General features: G+C 36.9%; 1 protein-coding gene across 4 annotated transcripts in view; it reads left to right on the top strand.

Annotated features, from left to right (window-relative positions):
• Positions 1-10373, top strand: part of GDPD1 (glycerophosphodiester phosphodiesterase domain containing 1) — a 37231-nt gene extending 26858 nt beyond the window's left edge. Inside the window, exons 8-11 of one of the 4 annotated variants that reach the window (XM_074319714.2) lie at positions 2156-2215; positions 7587-7638; positions 8639-8853; positions 9825-10373. In XM_074319714.2, coding sequence (XP_074175815.1) covers positions 2156-2215; positions 7587-7638; positions 8639-8761 — 235 coding nt within the window. In that variant the 3' untranslated portion in view covers positions 8762-8853; positions 9825-10373. Of the gene's footprint in view, positions 1-2155; positions 2216-7586; positions 7639-8638 lie in introns of all 4 variants that reach the window. The other 3 variants (XM_088802114.1, XM_019736413.3, XM_074319715.2) reach the window with 3 other exon arrangements.
• The last annotated feature ends 6496 nt before the right edge of the window (positions 10374-16869 follow it).

The raw sequence follows: 16869 nt of genomic DNA, 5'->3' as shown, positions 1-16869 counted from the left end.
ACAATGACCCAAAAAAACCCTCTGGGATAAAGACAACAATATAATTAGTTTATATAAGATACTTTTATATTTATATAACTTCTCTACAGGATACAAAGCCTTGCTTTTTACACACTAATTTACTATAAAGATAAAAATATATAAAACACTTAGCATTGCCTGGCAAACAAAAAATACTCAATAAATGATAGCTTTCATTGTTTATTGAAAGCCTTTATAGATAATTTAATAAAAATTTAAAATTTTAATAATTTTTATTAAATTATCTTTATCATTATTATTAAAGAAAGATAGCTTAATCTCACGATCCTACAGCCTTAGAAGATGATTTCCAGCTAGCTGTAAATTTCTAATAACTGAGTCATCACAAAGGAATTTGGAGCCTTGGGGATGTCATTTAAATGTGAATTCACCTGCATGAAACTTTTTCATCCCCAAACAGAACTTTAAAAAGTCAAGCTTAATACTAGAAAAATTATCATTAGAAACTATTGGTAAGAAAAGCAATTTGGTCAGTACCCTTGTACTCGACATCTATGTTTCATGCTTGTTTTCCAATTTGAGTTTCTTAGAGATGAGCATTTTTAACTATTCCCAATTATATTTATTAGCAGTCTTTGTGTTTTGCAGACAAAGGAACAGAAATCACTTCTTGTTTTACAAAGAAATCATTTTCATTTGCTAGATTAAAATGATTCCTAACCATTTATTGTGTTTCCCCAAAAATAAGACCGGGTCTTATATTAATTTTGCTCCAAAAGATGCATTAGGGCTTATGTTCAGGGGATGTCATCCTGAAAAATCATCTAGGGCTTATTTTCTGATTAGGTGTTATTTTCGGGGAAACACAGTATTCCTAAAGTAATTAGCTTTCCTCTGGCCTGGAATGGACTGTTATGCTCTCTAGATTATCTTTATGTGTTCCTTTTAGAAGCAGGTATGATTGAAATATAGACATATGAGCAAACTTCACAGAATTAATCTTTTCTATAAAAAGTGGTTATGGATTAAGTCAGGTAGAGAATATAATGTACGTGTTTTGATTTTTTTTTTAAGTGGAAAACAATGGGTACTTCCTAAGACAACATATAATTTGTGTTTAATGAAGTAATTAGCTATTTGAGATACTAAATCCCCGAGATTCCTGAAATTGCAGCCGGGACTTTCCACCTTCGCTAAAGTTAGGGAAAAAGGATTTTATTTAGAGAGAGTTTCTAATAAAAAATGAATTTAAGTGTGGAGGCTCAGAATTATATTAAGAGTATAGATAGGTAGTGTTTGAAAGAAAACAAGAAATGAAGATCTGGGGAGATTGAAAATCACTGTGTGTAAACTTAGAAAGAAGCTGAGAAATCGTCATAGTAGAGAGGCTAATCAGAGATTTCCTACACACACAACCTACAGTAAATGACACCCATAATTGTGCTGCTCTAGGCGTCAAAGAGATTGAAGAAGGAACTCAACGTAGGTCCAAAAGTCAAGTATCCTCTTCTAATAGACAAGACAACAAGTACAGGGCTTAGGTCTTTAAATATTGAAAAGGGCGAGGGGTGGTAGATGAGGGTAAAGGGGATCAAATATATGGTGATGGAAGGAGAACTTACTCTCGGTGGTGAACACACAATGGTATTTATAGATGATGTAATACAGAATTGTACAGCTGAAATCTATGTAACTTTACTAACAACTGTCACCCCAATAAACTTTAATTAAAAAAAAAGAAAACTAAATATTGAAAGGGGAAGAAAAATATGCTTTTAGATTATTTTTTAGTCTCATTTTTACCCCAAGTATCTTAATGCATAATAAAGTTTGGTTGTATGTTTAAGCCTACTGTATACTAAATTATAGCAGACAAAGCAAGAGAAAGAAGCTTCACCAAAAAAGAGACATGAGCCCTGGGCACTCAGGGTCCCTGGAAAGATAACCTTTTTTTTTTTTTTAACCTTTGAATAGTGGTAGCAAAAAGTTAGCCCAGAATCAATGAAAATGGAGAACCCACACAGGCTTTATTTTAATTTATTTTTGTCCTTTTACAAATATTTTTGAGCACGTACCAAATGCAAGACACTTTTTATTTTGAACTTGTTTTATTTTATCACACTGATCTATTTCTTTGTTTCTAATTTATGATTTAAATTTTATTTTGCCTCAGGCTAAAAGAACCACACACCATGTCCAGAAGTCAAAAGTTTCTCATCTGGCTTTCTGATATGTAAGAATTTTAGTTTCCTGATATACAAGTTATTGTTTTAGCTATATCAAATACTGTGCTTATGATTTAGTGCAAGCTTTCTACATGTAATTTGTAATAAGGATGTGTGGAATACCTACCATACAAATGGATGTGTATGAATCATTTGAAACCAGCTTAATTACCAGGCCTTAGGAAAAATCTGGGGAGATGATCTCATTTAGCTTCAGGAGAAAACTAAGCACCAACCGACTCAAAGTTACATGGGGTTATCTAGCTAGTTAGTAACAGAGCTGGTATATATAACCATTCCCTTCTACTTATTTGCTGTTTCCAATAGCCTGCAGTCAAAAACATGATGAAAAGAAGTGTGTATAGCAATATAGTATATGTAAAATATATATTGACTAATGGCACATTTCTCAGTAAAATCTGCACCAAGGCTTAGCAGCAGAAAAGAAGTTCTATCTATGGGGTGGGCATGTACTTTGAAGAAAATACCTTAATTTCTAAGATATGTTGAGTTTATTTTTAGGTAAAAACCACAAAGTTACTGGGCTGTTTTTGCTTAAAAATAGAACCTTGAATACTTAATTTTTAAAAAGATTTTTATTAAAATATAGCTAACATACAACCTTATATTAGTTTCAGGGGTACACCATGGTTATTCAACAATTATATGCCTAAAAAAATGATCACCATGATAAGTCCAGCAACCATCTGACACTGTACCACGCTATCACAATATTATTGACTATATTCCCTATGCTATATATTGTATCCCTGTGACTTATTTGTTATATACCTAGAGATTTGAACCTTTTATTCCCCTTCACCATCCCCCCTCTTTTTAATCTTTCAATTACAGTTGACATTCAATATTATTTTATATTAATTTCAGGTGTACAGCATAGTGGTTAGACGTTTATATAGTTTAAGAAGTGATCCCCTGACTAGTCTAGTACTCACCTGGCACTATACATAGTTATTGCCATATCATTGACTGTATTCCCTATGATTTACTTTACGTCCCCATGACTATTTTGTAACTATCAGTTTGTACTTCTTACTCTCTTCACCTTTTACACCCTGCCTCCCAACACCCCCATCTGTCACCCCAACAAATCTAGTACCCATCTGACACCATACATAATTATTACATTATTGACTATATTCCTTATACTATACCCTACATCCCCATGATTACTGTATAAGAACCAATTTGTACTTCTTAATCCCTTCCCCTTTTTCTTTTATCCCCAACTCCCCTCCCATCTGTCAATCATCAAAATGTTCTCTGTATATATAAGTTTGTTTCTGTTTTGTTTATTTTGTTCTTTAGATTCCAAATATAAGCAAAATCTCATTGCATCTGTCTTTCTCTGTTTGACACTCCACTCAGCACAACACCCTTCAGGTCTATCCATGCCACTGCAGATGGCAAGAACCCATTCCCTTCCCTGGTTGAGCAATATTCCATTGTATATATACACCACGTCCTCTTTATCCATTCTTCCATTGACAGACACCCAGGCTGCCCCCAATCTTGGCCATTGTAAACAATGCTGCAATGAACATATGGATGCACACATCCCCTCGAAGTAGTGTTTGGGTTTCTTCAGATAAATACCCTGAAGTGGGATTACTAGGTCCTTCTTTGTCTCGTTATAGCCTTTGTTTTAAAGTCTATTTTTGTCTGGTATAAGTATTGCTACCCCAGATTTTTTGTTTTTTTCACTTCCATTTTCATGAAATACTGTTTTCCATCCTTTTACTTTCAGTCTGTGTATGTCTTTCAAACTGAAGTGGGTCTCTTGTAGGCAGCATATGTAAGGGTCTTGTTTTCTTATCCATTCAGCTGTGTCTTTTGAGTGGAGCATTTAATCCATTTACATTGAAAGTAATTGTTGCTAGATATGTGGCCATTACCATTTTATTATTCATAATTTTGATTTTTTTTTTCCATCTTAAAGAAATCCCTCTAACATTCCTGGTTTGGTGATGATGACCTCCATCAGCTTTTTCTTGTCTGGGAGTCTCTTTAGCTGTCCTTTGATTCTAAATGATAGCTTTGCTGGGTAGAATAATCTTGGTTGTAGGTCCTTGCTGTTCATTACATTGAATATTTTGTGCCAATTCCTTCTGGCCTGCAGTTTCTGTTGAGAAATCAGCTGATAGTCTTATGGGAGCTCCCTTGTAAGTTAGTAGTTGCCTTTCTCTTGCTGCTTTTAGGATTCTCTCTTTGTCTTTAACCTTTGCCATTCTAATTATAATGTGTCTTGGTGTGGGCCTGTTTGAGTTCATTGTGTTTGGGCCGCTCTGCACTTCCTGGACTTGTATGTCTATTTCCTTCACCAGGTTAGGAAAGTTTTCAGTCATTATTTCTTCAAATAGGTTCTCAATCCCTTGCTTTCTCTCTTCTTCTGGTACCCCTATGATGCAAATGTAGTTATGCTTGATGTTGTCTCAGAGGTTTCTTAAACTATCCTCTTTTTTTTGGATTCTTTTTTCTTTTTGCTCTTCTAGTTGGGTTTTTGTTGTTGTTGTTGTTACCTTGTCTTCTAAATCATTGATTCAGTCCTCTGCTTTATGTAGTCTGCTGGTGATTCCTTCTAGTGCATTCTTCATTTCAGTTATTGTATTCTTCATTTCGGAGTGGTTCTCTTTTAAGTTTTCTATGTCCTTTTTTCTGCTTGCTGTCTCTCTGTTGACGTTCTCATTGAGTTCCTTGAGCAGTCTTTTTATTTTTTTTTTCCCTTGAGCATTCTTATATCCATTGTTCTGAACTCTGTATCTGGTAGTTTGCTTGCTTCCATTTCATTTATTTCTTTTTCTGGGGTTTTCTCCTGTTTTTTTTTATTCGGGACATATTTCTTTGTTTCCTCACTTTGGCTGCCTCTGTCTTTGCTTCTATGTATTAGGTGGATCTGCTATCCCCCTCAGTCTTGGCGAGGTGGCCTTATGCAGTAGGTGACCTGTGGGGCCCAGTGGCACAGTCTTCCTGGTCACCGGCTCTAGGAGTGTCCCCTGTGTGGTTTGTGTATACCCTCCTGTTAGAGTTGAGCCTTGGTTGCTATTGGCATATCAGTGAGTGGGATTGACCCTCAGGCTAAGTGGCTGTGGGGTTTTGCCTCATCCACAGCTTATGGGCTGCTCTGTGGGGGGCTTCCTCACTGAGTGAGATTTGTCCCAGTGGGCTCTGGTGCTTGTTAAGACCGCCCTGTGTGTATGCCGCTTGTGGGGCTAATTAGGCGGTGCTCTGCTGTGGTCTGAAGAAAAACTCCAAGTATGTTGGTTCTGGTGCCTCTTGCGAGGGTCTCCAGTACAGGCCCAGGTCACCCATTGCCAGTGACCAATCAGGGACTACCTGATAAGAGCTACAAAGTGATCCGCAGTTGTTTGCTGCCTGTGCTAACCCTGGAGGCGCATAGGAGAGGCCACGCTGCAAACTGAGGATATCTGCCATTAGTACTAGGCCTAGGGTAGCTACACATAATGCCAGGAAAACCCAAGGCCTATGGCCACCTGTCAGCTCCCTTAAGGTTCAGCCACTGATAAAGCCTTGTGCAGTATCCCAGTTGGGTGAGGCAAGGTCTCAGGGAAACACTAGAGTGGGAAGAATTGTAGTCACCAGGTTAAAGTAAATTCTGGTTTGGTGCCAATGCTGAGCTTGCAGCAACTCAGCAAAAGTCTCAGCACGAGGCCAGTCACCACCTGTCGAGTTTATTGGACTCTGACAGTTTTCCAAGAAAGAGTGCAATGCAGCTGGGGCTGGCTGCTCTTGGAGAAAGTATCTCCAGTGTTGGGGGTATAGGGTGGGTAGGGTCCCAGTGAGTCAGCAGGGTGGAGCTGTGGAGCTCACTAGATGAATCAGATTCATATTTGGCCAGAAGCATAGTGGGAGGGCTCAACACAGGAAAGATGGCACAAGCCTATCATCTGCACGAGAGAAGGACCCCCTCACAGGGAAAATGCCGACTGTCCTCCAGCCCTTCTCCCGAACCTACACAACTCAATCTACCCCTCGTATGTTTCTGACACCCCCTGAGTTATTCTCCTTCCACTGGAGCCCAAGGTGAGTGCCTGGGAGTGATCGAGTCTGTGCTCGGGCCCTTAAGAGGACACCTGGGTTTCCTGCCAACTTCCATCCCACCCACATGGTTGGAATCCCCTCCCCACTGTTTTTCACAGCCAGATATTGTGGGGCTCCTCTTCCCAGCACCAATTCTCTGGGCTGGGGAGGCTGGTGTGGGGCTAGAGTCCCTCACTCCTCTTGGGGAGAACCTCTGCAGCCGAGCTATCCCTCCCTGTTTTCGAGTGCCACATGGAGGTTTGGAGTTAGCCAGTTCTGGATCTCTGCCCCTCCTACCAGTCTCAACGTGGCTGCTTCTTTATATCCTTAGTTATAAAACTTCTGTTCAACTAGATTTCAGATGGTTCTCTAGGTTGACTGTTCTATAATTTAGTTGTAATTTTAATTTGTTCACAAAAGGAAGCAGGCACAGTATATATCTACTCCCCTGTCTTGGATCTCCCCCACTTTCCACCCTTGAATGCTTAATTAATAGTCCTTAGTTACAACATTTTTAACTTAACTCCTCTTTCAAAGAGATAGAAAACCAGTTTCATCTTTTTCTGTGCCTGGGGGTTTATTGGGGTTTATTTGCTTTATTCCTGATTTAATTTCTAGTTTTCAAGGACACATTTTTAACTGATGTTAAATGCATGTGATTTTTCAGTTTCTGTTACTTAATCATTCTAATAAACATAAACAGACTAGGAATTCTATACATAAGTTTCTAGTACAGTTAGTTCCCATCTTGCTCAAGTGATTTGTTTTCTAAAAAATTCACTTTGAAGTTGGTTTTTTGGAGCTAAAAAAAATGCTTTTCTCCTATACATATAGGATAGTGTAATTAAACAACATTAGGTTCTAAGATAGCTCACAAAAGACTAATTCATTCTGTAAATGAACTATGATGTTATAGAACTTGACTCAAGTTCACTGCCTCATTTTAACTTGCAAACTTAGGAACACAGACTTCTCCGCTCTTTCTCACTCTCATTATGGCTCCAGCAGAGAGAATGAGGAAGCCATTGGGCTGCTTCAGTAAAAGGTCTCTTGAGGATCTAGTGGCAGCAAGGAGTAGAAAAAAGGTTCTGGTTGTTCACCAGCAAGCAGCCAGCAATGAAAAGAGATCCAGCAGTTATGATATAAATGCATCCACAGCAGCTATTATTCTTTGAAGCCATTGCTTGTATTGCTGAAGCATTGGGATTAAATTCAACCAGGAGTTATAAATTCTAAATTGACTAAATTAGTACTAAGGACTAATTTTAGTCCTTTGTAGGGCTAAGAAGTACTAAGATCTGTTCTGCTTTTCTTTTTTAGTTTACTAATGAGAAAAGCTTTGTTTGACCACCTCACTGCCCGAGGCATTCAGGTAAATTTCTGGAATAATGCATTTTGGAAACAGCATAGTTTACCAGTTGAACCCAAACATAATGGGCAAGAACTTTTAACTGACTTAATTTGGTCCCAACTCTGATGATTCTGCTTTACTGGTTCACATACGAAGACCTTAATCTCTTCCTTATAGTTGACAAGAAAGCAGTGGCATTTCAGTAACTAGAGTCCACTTACTGAGGTCTGACAATTAAGTTTGCGAACTTGTTGCAATGATGTTGCTAACCTTTTTTGATATCAGAGGGATTATTCATTATGAATTTGTACCAACTGGACAAACAGTTAACCAAGTTTACTATTTGGAATTGCTGAAAAGGCTGCGTGAAAATGTTAAGATGAAAACAACCTGAATTTTTCACCAATTCATAGCTCTTGTATCACAACAATGTGATACAAGAGTGCCCAGCTCACATGGCACTGTCTGTAAGGGAGTTTTTAGCCAGTAAACATATAACGGTATTGGAACACCCTCCCTATTCACCTGATATGGCCCCCAATGACTTCTTTCTTTACCTGAAGATAAAGGAAATATTGAAAGAAGACATTTTGATGACATTCAGGACATCAAGGGTAATACGACAACAGTTCTGATGGCCGTTCCAGAAAAGAGTTCCAAAATTACTTTGAATGGTGGACTTGGTGCTGGTGTCAGTGTATAGCTTCCCAAGGGGAGTGCTTCGAAGGTGACTATAGTGGTATTCAGCAATGAGGTATGTAACAGTTTTTCTAGGATGAGTTTGCGAACTTAATTGTCATACCTCGTATGTGTAATTGAGAATAGCTGAAGACACAGGGGTGGGACAGTGCATATTTAATGAGCAAAATGGCATATTTTAAAGGGTTCAATTATTTCTTAAAATTTCAAGTATAAAAGATTATTTCTAAGTGTGCTGAGATTGTAGTGGATAAATGCTATTATAAAAATAATTTTCTATCCTAACATTTCTTCTCATACTTCTCATGCTTCTAATTTTTAGGTGTATATTTGGGTATTAAATGAAGAACAAGAATACAAAAGAGCTTTTGATTTGGGAGCAACTGGGGTGATGACAGACTATCCAACAAAGCTTAAGGATTTTTTACACAATTTTTCAGCATAGAAAAGGAAGTACTTAGAAGCATTCAAAGAAAACATGAAAAGACCTAAGAAAAAGAATTTTCACCATCATTTTCCTAAGCCATTTCCAGAATGGTAAAAAGTTTAATCAATTAAGTTTTTATTACCTCATTTTTAAGCCTGTTTGAGAATCTAGAAACTATATATTGTATATTTATTTTAAACAATGTTGCATATTTTGCATCTGTAAATAGTTTGTTTAGAAAGATAACTGGTTATAAGATGTAAGTAGAAGATTATTGATTAAGATTTCTGTTTATGATTCTGTTATAAGTAATTCTGAAATCAAAGACTACTGGATAATTTGATATTAGCCTTCACCGGAATAAGTCAACTAATTAGTAAAACAAAATTACTGAAGGCCATTACAGCTATCCTGAGTTGTCTTGTTATTTCTACATACATCTTAGTTAAAAGGGAAAAATATAGTGGAAGGAGAGCTCAGAAATCAATGATGTTATCTGAGTACATTGTTAACAGAAGACAGACTCAAAGAAATAACTGAAAGTTTATTACTTAATCAGAAATAAAATCTGTAGACTGAGTTATATTTCTTGGTTTCTGTTGTTAATGGGGACATTCTATTTGGAATCTTCAGGTGCGTGACAATGCTACCATGTCTTTTTTTTAAATATATATAAATATTAGAATTGGGCTTATCAACTGTAAATTAAGATGAACCAAATAGTCATATTTTTATGTTTCCTGTAAAGAAATGTAAATTTTCCATTTTTGTCAATGACTAAGTGTTTGGGCCTACATCTAGATTTTAAATAACATCTTGAATCCTAATAATCATATGAAACTGATAAAAGTACATATCATTGGTTTTAATACTTATAGTATAAACCACCTGTTCCTCATCTTTAAGAATTTTATTCTTTTGAGTACTAAGTGGAAACAGAATTTCCCAAACCATTAGCCTTCACTATCTCAGCTTTTCTGATGTGATTTCATGTAAATCTGTTTGTAATCTTTTTGACTAATTTTCGCAATCTCTTTGGGAGGTAAATATAATCTGGACTAATAAATGTCTTTTAACCTAGATCACATCTCTCACTTGGAGTTTGCCAGTTTACAGCTATGAATGATGATCATACTCCCACCTGTCCTTGGATGACATAAGTAACATTTGCTTTTTTGTTTAAACTGAAATAAAATTTTCCTAGAACAAAATAAGGGTTCTTCATTGTTTTTTCTTTTTTTTGCAGTTGTAATTTCACATATGCTTTATAGATACTTTTTTGCAGAATTTGCTGAGTTGATGAATTGATGAGTAAATGCACCTGAGATTTCTCTCTAGAGTAAGGAAAATAAAAGAAAATATGGAAACTCTTTTATGGTAAAGAAGTTGCTTCTTGACATTTGAACAAATAACTTCGGTAGGTAATCTATTAAATCAGTCATTTTCACTTTTACTTATTATAATTTATGGTTATGGTTACTAGAGATCATTTTGATCATGTTTGATATAATTCTTTTTGTTATTTCTTCTTTCCAAATTTTGCTTTGTTATGATTCAGAGCAGTTCATATTATAGGGCCAGCATATATTTTGTGTCATCCAATAGAAAATAAAGTACCCAGTATGGTAAAGATGTTTAAAAAGTGTGATAATTTTATAGTCAAGGTAACTTAAATTCACTTAATAAAGGTATAGTATCTATAACAAGAGAGTAGATATTATCAGAAAACATCTGAATACTGCTTTTCTGATTCAGGCATCACATTTTATAAGAGGTTAACTATCCTTTCATTTTGAGCTAGATATGGTGGGTAAGGGTAGAGAAGTGGTCAAAAGATGTGATTAGACCTTTCTGCTGGGATGAGCCTGGCCCTAGATTTGACAGAACCAGCTATAGGTCTAGTCCAGCATGCCAGTAGTATCCCAAGTACATGGCAATTGGACTATAGTTGGCAAGCATTTCAGCAAGCAATTGGCATGAGGGAGTTTTGACACTGAAGTATAGTAAGAGCTTCTCTGTAGCGTTGACATGTTACCAAGGCAAAACAGGACACAAGATATCAACCAGAACTAGGACCCAGCTCTTGGAAAGAAGCTCACTAGAACTGAAAAACTGAGTAATAGCACTGGGCTATAATTAATAAGGGTAAGTTGGTACTGAGTCCCATTAAACCTGTCATTTCTGGCCAGGGCTGATTCTAGAAATTGGGGTAGGGCCCTGACAGTAGGTGGGCATCTAGTGGCCACAGCTGTAAAGAAAGAATAGCTGCTGTTGAGTTGGGATAAGAGAACATAAAACATAAATTATAATATGTATGGGAAACCATTAACGTAGAATACAGTGTGAATGATTCTGCTTAGAGTTGTGCACCATGGTAGCCCTGGGAAGGTGCATTTAAAAAAAAAATCAACAGAATCTGCAGCAGATAAGAGTGCCAATTGAAGAGCACCAGGTTGAAGAGTGTTCTGGACTAAAAGTTTTATGTCTTAAGTAGGTGGCTAAACTTGAGACATTAAAAACAAGAATCAAAACTGCTAGGCAATAACATGATGTAATCATTTTAGTACCAAAAGGAAAATGTAAATAGCAGTCTGAGATCAGGCATCAAAACAAGATCAGAACTAAAGCAGTCAGATTCGAGAGTTAAAGAGGAGATCAGAAGACAATTCAAAAACCAACTAGTGATGTTTAGCTTTTCTGCCTCTTTTGTGTAGCACTGTGACAAACTAATGTTTGGAAAGTTGGATCATCCTATTGTTGGGGTTCAGAATGAGTCACCCCAAGACTTGCCTCTGTGGTATGAGGATTATTTTGAGCTAAAGGCACCTGAGACCCTATAGGCTCAAGAGAAACTGTGCCCCTACAACTACCTAGAAGAATTTGAATTGGAGGCCCATAATATTATCAAAGATAACCTTTTTTGACCTATCTATGTGACAGGGCAAACTATTCATTCCTGAATATCTGCTCTTCTTACCGTCCTGCAGGGATACGCTGAAGTCCCAAGGTGACTTACCTCATCCTTAGTTCAGAATGCCATATATACCTCATTTTAACTTTCTGTCCCTGAACCTGCCATGTATGTGGGGTCTCTGACTCATGTAGGTGGGCTTCCCATACATGTGTGTGTATTAAATTTGATTATTTTCTCTTGGCAGTCTGTCTCATGTAGACTTAATTATTACACCAGCTGAAAGAACGTTAAGGTTAAAGGAAGCTTTCTTCCTCCCCCACACTCTACTCTGAAATAAAGATGAAAACCTAGACCAGAAAACAGTCCAGAAACTAGGTCAGAAGGCTAAACAGAGCCAAATGACATTAGCTTGTATAAAAATTACTTTGGCAATAGCCTATAGGATGGGAGACTTGCAGCAATCCAGACATGAAGTAATAAGGGTCCAGATGAAAGTAGTGGCAGTGTAAGTAGAGAAACATTTGACTCTGTGTCTCTGTAAGGGAAGAATTAATAAGAGTTGGTGACTACAGCTTAAAAGGGGAAGGGAAAGTCACTGCTAACTCCAAAGAGGCCATAAAATGGGGAACTTGGAGAGGAGAACCAGTTTGGTTGTAAAAATGGTAAGTATGGGTGCTCTTTGAAATGATAGACATTTGAGGGGCTATGCTTTGGGTATACTAGCCCTTGGATGAAAGGATGGTTCTGGAAGAATAAATTTAGGAGTTTTGTATATACTTTGTAGGTATGACTTTGCAAAGCTAGCCCTTTAGGGGTGATGTTAGTTCCTTCTGTGTACGGTATTCTACTTGCAATTTGAATAGGTTGCTCTGCCACCAAATGCCTATGTTGTGACTAGTATAGTTCATACCATGGTCAAATTGAATGATAATATACTTTCCCATTCATTTAGGCCTTTTTCTTTGAAAAGCAGAGAACTCTACCAAAACAGCTGTAATTTAACTCATTGTATCGTTCATGAAAAGAACTCAAATACATTGGTCTTGTTTGTCCAGTAGTTTTAAATTTAGTTTCTTGAAGCCCTACAATAACAAGACAGGGTATAGACAGCTTCTGCTGGGTGAGTGGGGATAATTAAAAGTTTTATGTCTTAAGTAGGTGGCTAAACTTGAGACATTAAAAACAAGAATTAAAACTGCTAGGCAATAACATGATGTAATAATTTTAGAACCAAAAGGAAAATGTAAATAGCAGTCTGAGATCAGGCATCAAAACAAGATCAGAACTAAAGCAGTCAGATTCGAGAGTTAAAGAGGAGATCAGAAGACAATTCATAAAGCCAACAGCAGATTGAGCAGGTTACCCATTCCCAATTTGACCAGAACTGCTCCACTTTTTTTCTGTTTAATATATCAATTCCATAAAGTTTGATTTAAAATAGTTTTCTACCAAAAAAAAATTATTTTGCTTTTATAATCTTTGATGTGTCTCCTCCTCCCTTCCTTCATCCCTCCTTTCCTAACTCACTCTAAGCCTTTTGCATTCAATCAGTTCTTCAAGGGTTTGTGGTCCTTCTTTCTGGTCAAAAACTTTTCAGGTACGATCAATGGTTGGGGGAGGAGCATAAGATAAGAACAAGTAATCCACAAATGTAAACAGTTAACAAGAAAAAAAATGTTTATCCTCCCTAGTAATCAAAAAATTTATACATTAAAAAAATTAAGTGAGATACCAATTTCCAACTCAGATGGGCAAGAGTGAAAGTGTTGAGAGGCATGGAGAAAACAGGCATTCATGAACTGTTGGAGGGAATATAAATTGGCAAAACACTTTGAGGATCAATTTGAATACATCCTTTAATTAGGATAGGAATAATATCCTAAGAAAGTCATAGGATGAGTGCCCAAAGATACATATGCAGAGTGAAAATTTGTAAAAAACCTAAATACGCAACATTAAGGGACTGGTTAAATAAGTTATGATAGGTCCATATAATGATATCATTAAAATACTACTCTTTTTTATCTACTGACGTGAGATATTAAGTGAAAAGACTAAGGCATAAAACTGTATACTGTGTAAACAAAAATATTTATACATATTTATTTTAAAAGTGAAATGATATGTACCAAAGTATTAATTGTGGGATTCTTTTTATGATGATGGAATTATGAGTGACTTATTTTTCATTGTTTACGTTCTTCTAATTTTTCTGCAATTAACAGAAATAAATGCTTTTACAAATTAATTTTAAAATAAAGGCCTTTCTAGCTACTATAGAATTGTTTGCTGTCCAGGGCCTTATCAGGTGTCTCTTCTCCAAATTTTGGTTTCTTTCTTGAGGAGAGAAACTTTTAACTGCCAACTTGGAGTTGACCAAAGAGTCCAGATTTCCAGCTTAGCCACTCCTTTCCAACAAATCAGGAAAGAGGAATTATGGTTTTGCTTTGAATGTGATCCAGAAATTGATCTGGACCTTTTTTAAGAATTCATCATGCCACAACTCAAAGACATTTACTTGTTATTAATATTTTGCTCCATTTTCTTTTTTTTTTTTTTTTACAGTGCATAGTTTTGGGTTTGTTTTTTTTAATTTATTTTTTAAATTTATTGGGGTGATAATTGTTAGTAAAATTACATAGATTTCAAGTGTACAATTCTGTATTACATCATCTATAAATCCCATTGTGTGTTCACCACCCAGAGTCAGTTCTCCTTCCATCACCATATATTTGATCCCCCTTACCCTCATCTCCCACCCCCCACCCCCCTTACCCTCTGGTAACCACTAAACTATTGTCTGTGTCTATGAGTTTCTGTTTCTCACTTGTTTGTCTTGTTCTTTCGTTGTTTTGGGTTTATATACCACATATCAGTGAAATCAAAGTTTTTGGGGGGTTTTACATGGTCATGATCATACTGTATATATACTTTTACAATTTTTTCCACTTAATATAACATAAACAGTTTTCCATGTTATAAATTCTTTTAAAAAGATGGGAAGTTATTTAATCAAGTACGTGTGCCATGATTTACCTATTTCTGTAACATTGGAAATTTAAGTTGTTTTTAATTATTATTATAATTAATGCTGTGATGAACTTCTTATGTATATAACTTACTCCCTCATACCCAATCATGAAATCCTAGATATCGACTCTATTTATTTCTTTCCAACCCCATTACCACCATCCCAGTACAAGCCACCATCATCTCTACAGTGATATAATATAACTGCCTTCTTTTTTCTAATTTTAATGTAATTTGTCTTTGAATGGGTAATATATTCACTGGTTCAGAGTACAAAAGGGTATAGAGTGAAATTTCTCTTTCCCACTGCTATCCTCCAATTACCAAGTTCCCTCTCTGGAAGAAATAGGAAATCAGTATTATCACTCATTTATGCAGTAAATATTTATTGAGCACCTCCTATAGGTCAGTCACTGATTAGATCTGGAGGTATAATGGTAAGCAAGATAGACATGATGTGTGGTCTCATGGATCTTACATTCAGTTTGAGAATAAAGACTAAAAGAGTGAACAAACATGAAATAAATACAAAAGACACAAGGGACTGAGATAAATAAGTCAAACTAATGTTAGGTAAAATGGTCAAATTAGGCCTCTTTGAGGAGGTGGCATTTACACAGAGATCTAAAACAAGAAGAATGAACTACGCAAAGAATAGAAGGAACAGGGCTCTATGTAGATGGAAGAGCTCGTGCAAAGACCTTGAGGCAGGACAGCTTGGTGACACAGAATAAAAAGAAGAGAGGGGTAGAACGTAAGTGAAGAAATGACCTTTGATGGGAAGGACCACTGTTTCTCTGTTGTAAATGAAAAGAATCATGGCATACAAAAGCAGGGTTTTGTGGCTTTGGTGGTGGGAAGGTTAGAGAGTTTTCATCTGAACGTTTCTAATTTCTCAATGACAGGTGAACCAAGGTCTTTGCTAAAACTTGGAATGGAGAAAGGGGTATGAAGGCTTGAGGAAAGAGAAGGCTTGTCAGAGTCATCTTAGGGAGTGGGAATGTGAATCTATTGGAGAAACATAGTGGGGGTACTGGGCTGTTCTGAGGGCTAATTTGAGGCCTGAGATTCTGTATTTAAAATGAAACCAATTAACCCAATCAAGAGTCATCAACAAAAGAGTTGGTAATTTAAGAGAATAAAAACTCTTGAAGGAAGTGAGTGAGGAAAAAGAGTGAGCAGAGTTAATCCTTAGAATATGCCCAAAGGAGACAGAGAAGGTACGGTCTGAGAAGTAGACATAGGGAAATACAGTGTCTTCAACCCCACCAAAGTAGAGAATTGAAGAAAGAAAGTGGTTATCAGCAGTGTCCAAAATAGGACATTGAGATCAATAGGACATTGGGATAGGATGATTGCATTTGGTATAAAAGGAGGTCTCCTTAACTGAGGTTCATTCATCTCTCTAGTTGATGGAACTGATACCAGATTGCAAAGGGATGAAGAGGACTGAATGGTACTAAATGAGGCTAGTAAAAATCAGCCACTTATTCAAAGAAACTGGAGAACCAGGACATTTGAAAAGGCAGCAGTATCAAGTGAGTTGTGTTCTAAATGGGGAGGCTTATAAATGTGTGAAAATGAGAAGGAGGTAGTGGAGACAGATTGGAGATACTGGAGAGAGAGGACATGTGAGCAAAGGTCTCTTTCAAGACGGAATGGGTTGTGATTTATTCAACAAATATTTACGAATGCCTGCCATGCCTGGCACCTGGGTTACAGCTGTGAAACGTACAGAACAATTCCTGTCCTCCTTGGGGCTTTTGGTCTCGTTGGAAGGTAATCAGGAGTTGAGAGAAGAGAAGAAAGCAGTATCTTTTTTCTTATACTCCAGGGCAGAATGGGAGTATGAAAAACTGGGATGTTTTGCACTTGAGAGAGGATAGAAGAACTCAAGTGTATTAATCCACTCAGGATGCCATAGCAAAATACCACAGACGGGTGGCTTAAACCACAAATTAATTTTCTCAGTTCTGGAGGCTGGCATTCCAAATCAGGGTGCCATCAGGGATGGTGTCTGGTGAGACCTCTCTTCCTGGCTGACAGACGGCACCTTCTTGCTCACATGGCCTTCTGTCTGTATGTAGAGAAGAGAGAGGGAGATAGAGACAGAACAAGAGAGAGAGAGACAGAGACAGAGAGACAGACAGAGAGAGAGACAGACAGAGACAGAGACAGACAG

Source organism: Rhinolophus sinicus, chromosome 12 (genome assembly GCF_057876585.1).
Source record: "Rhinolophus sinicus isolate RSI-liver-muscle chromosome 12, RSI-T2T, whole genome shotgun sequence".
Taxonomy (NCBI): domain Eukaryota; kingdom Metazoa; phylum Chordata; class Mammalia; order Chiroptera; family Rhinolophidae; genus Rhinolophus; species Rhinolophus sinicus.
This window is presented reverse-complemented; position numbering and strand designations above follow the sequence as displayed.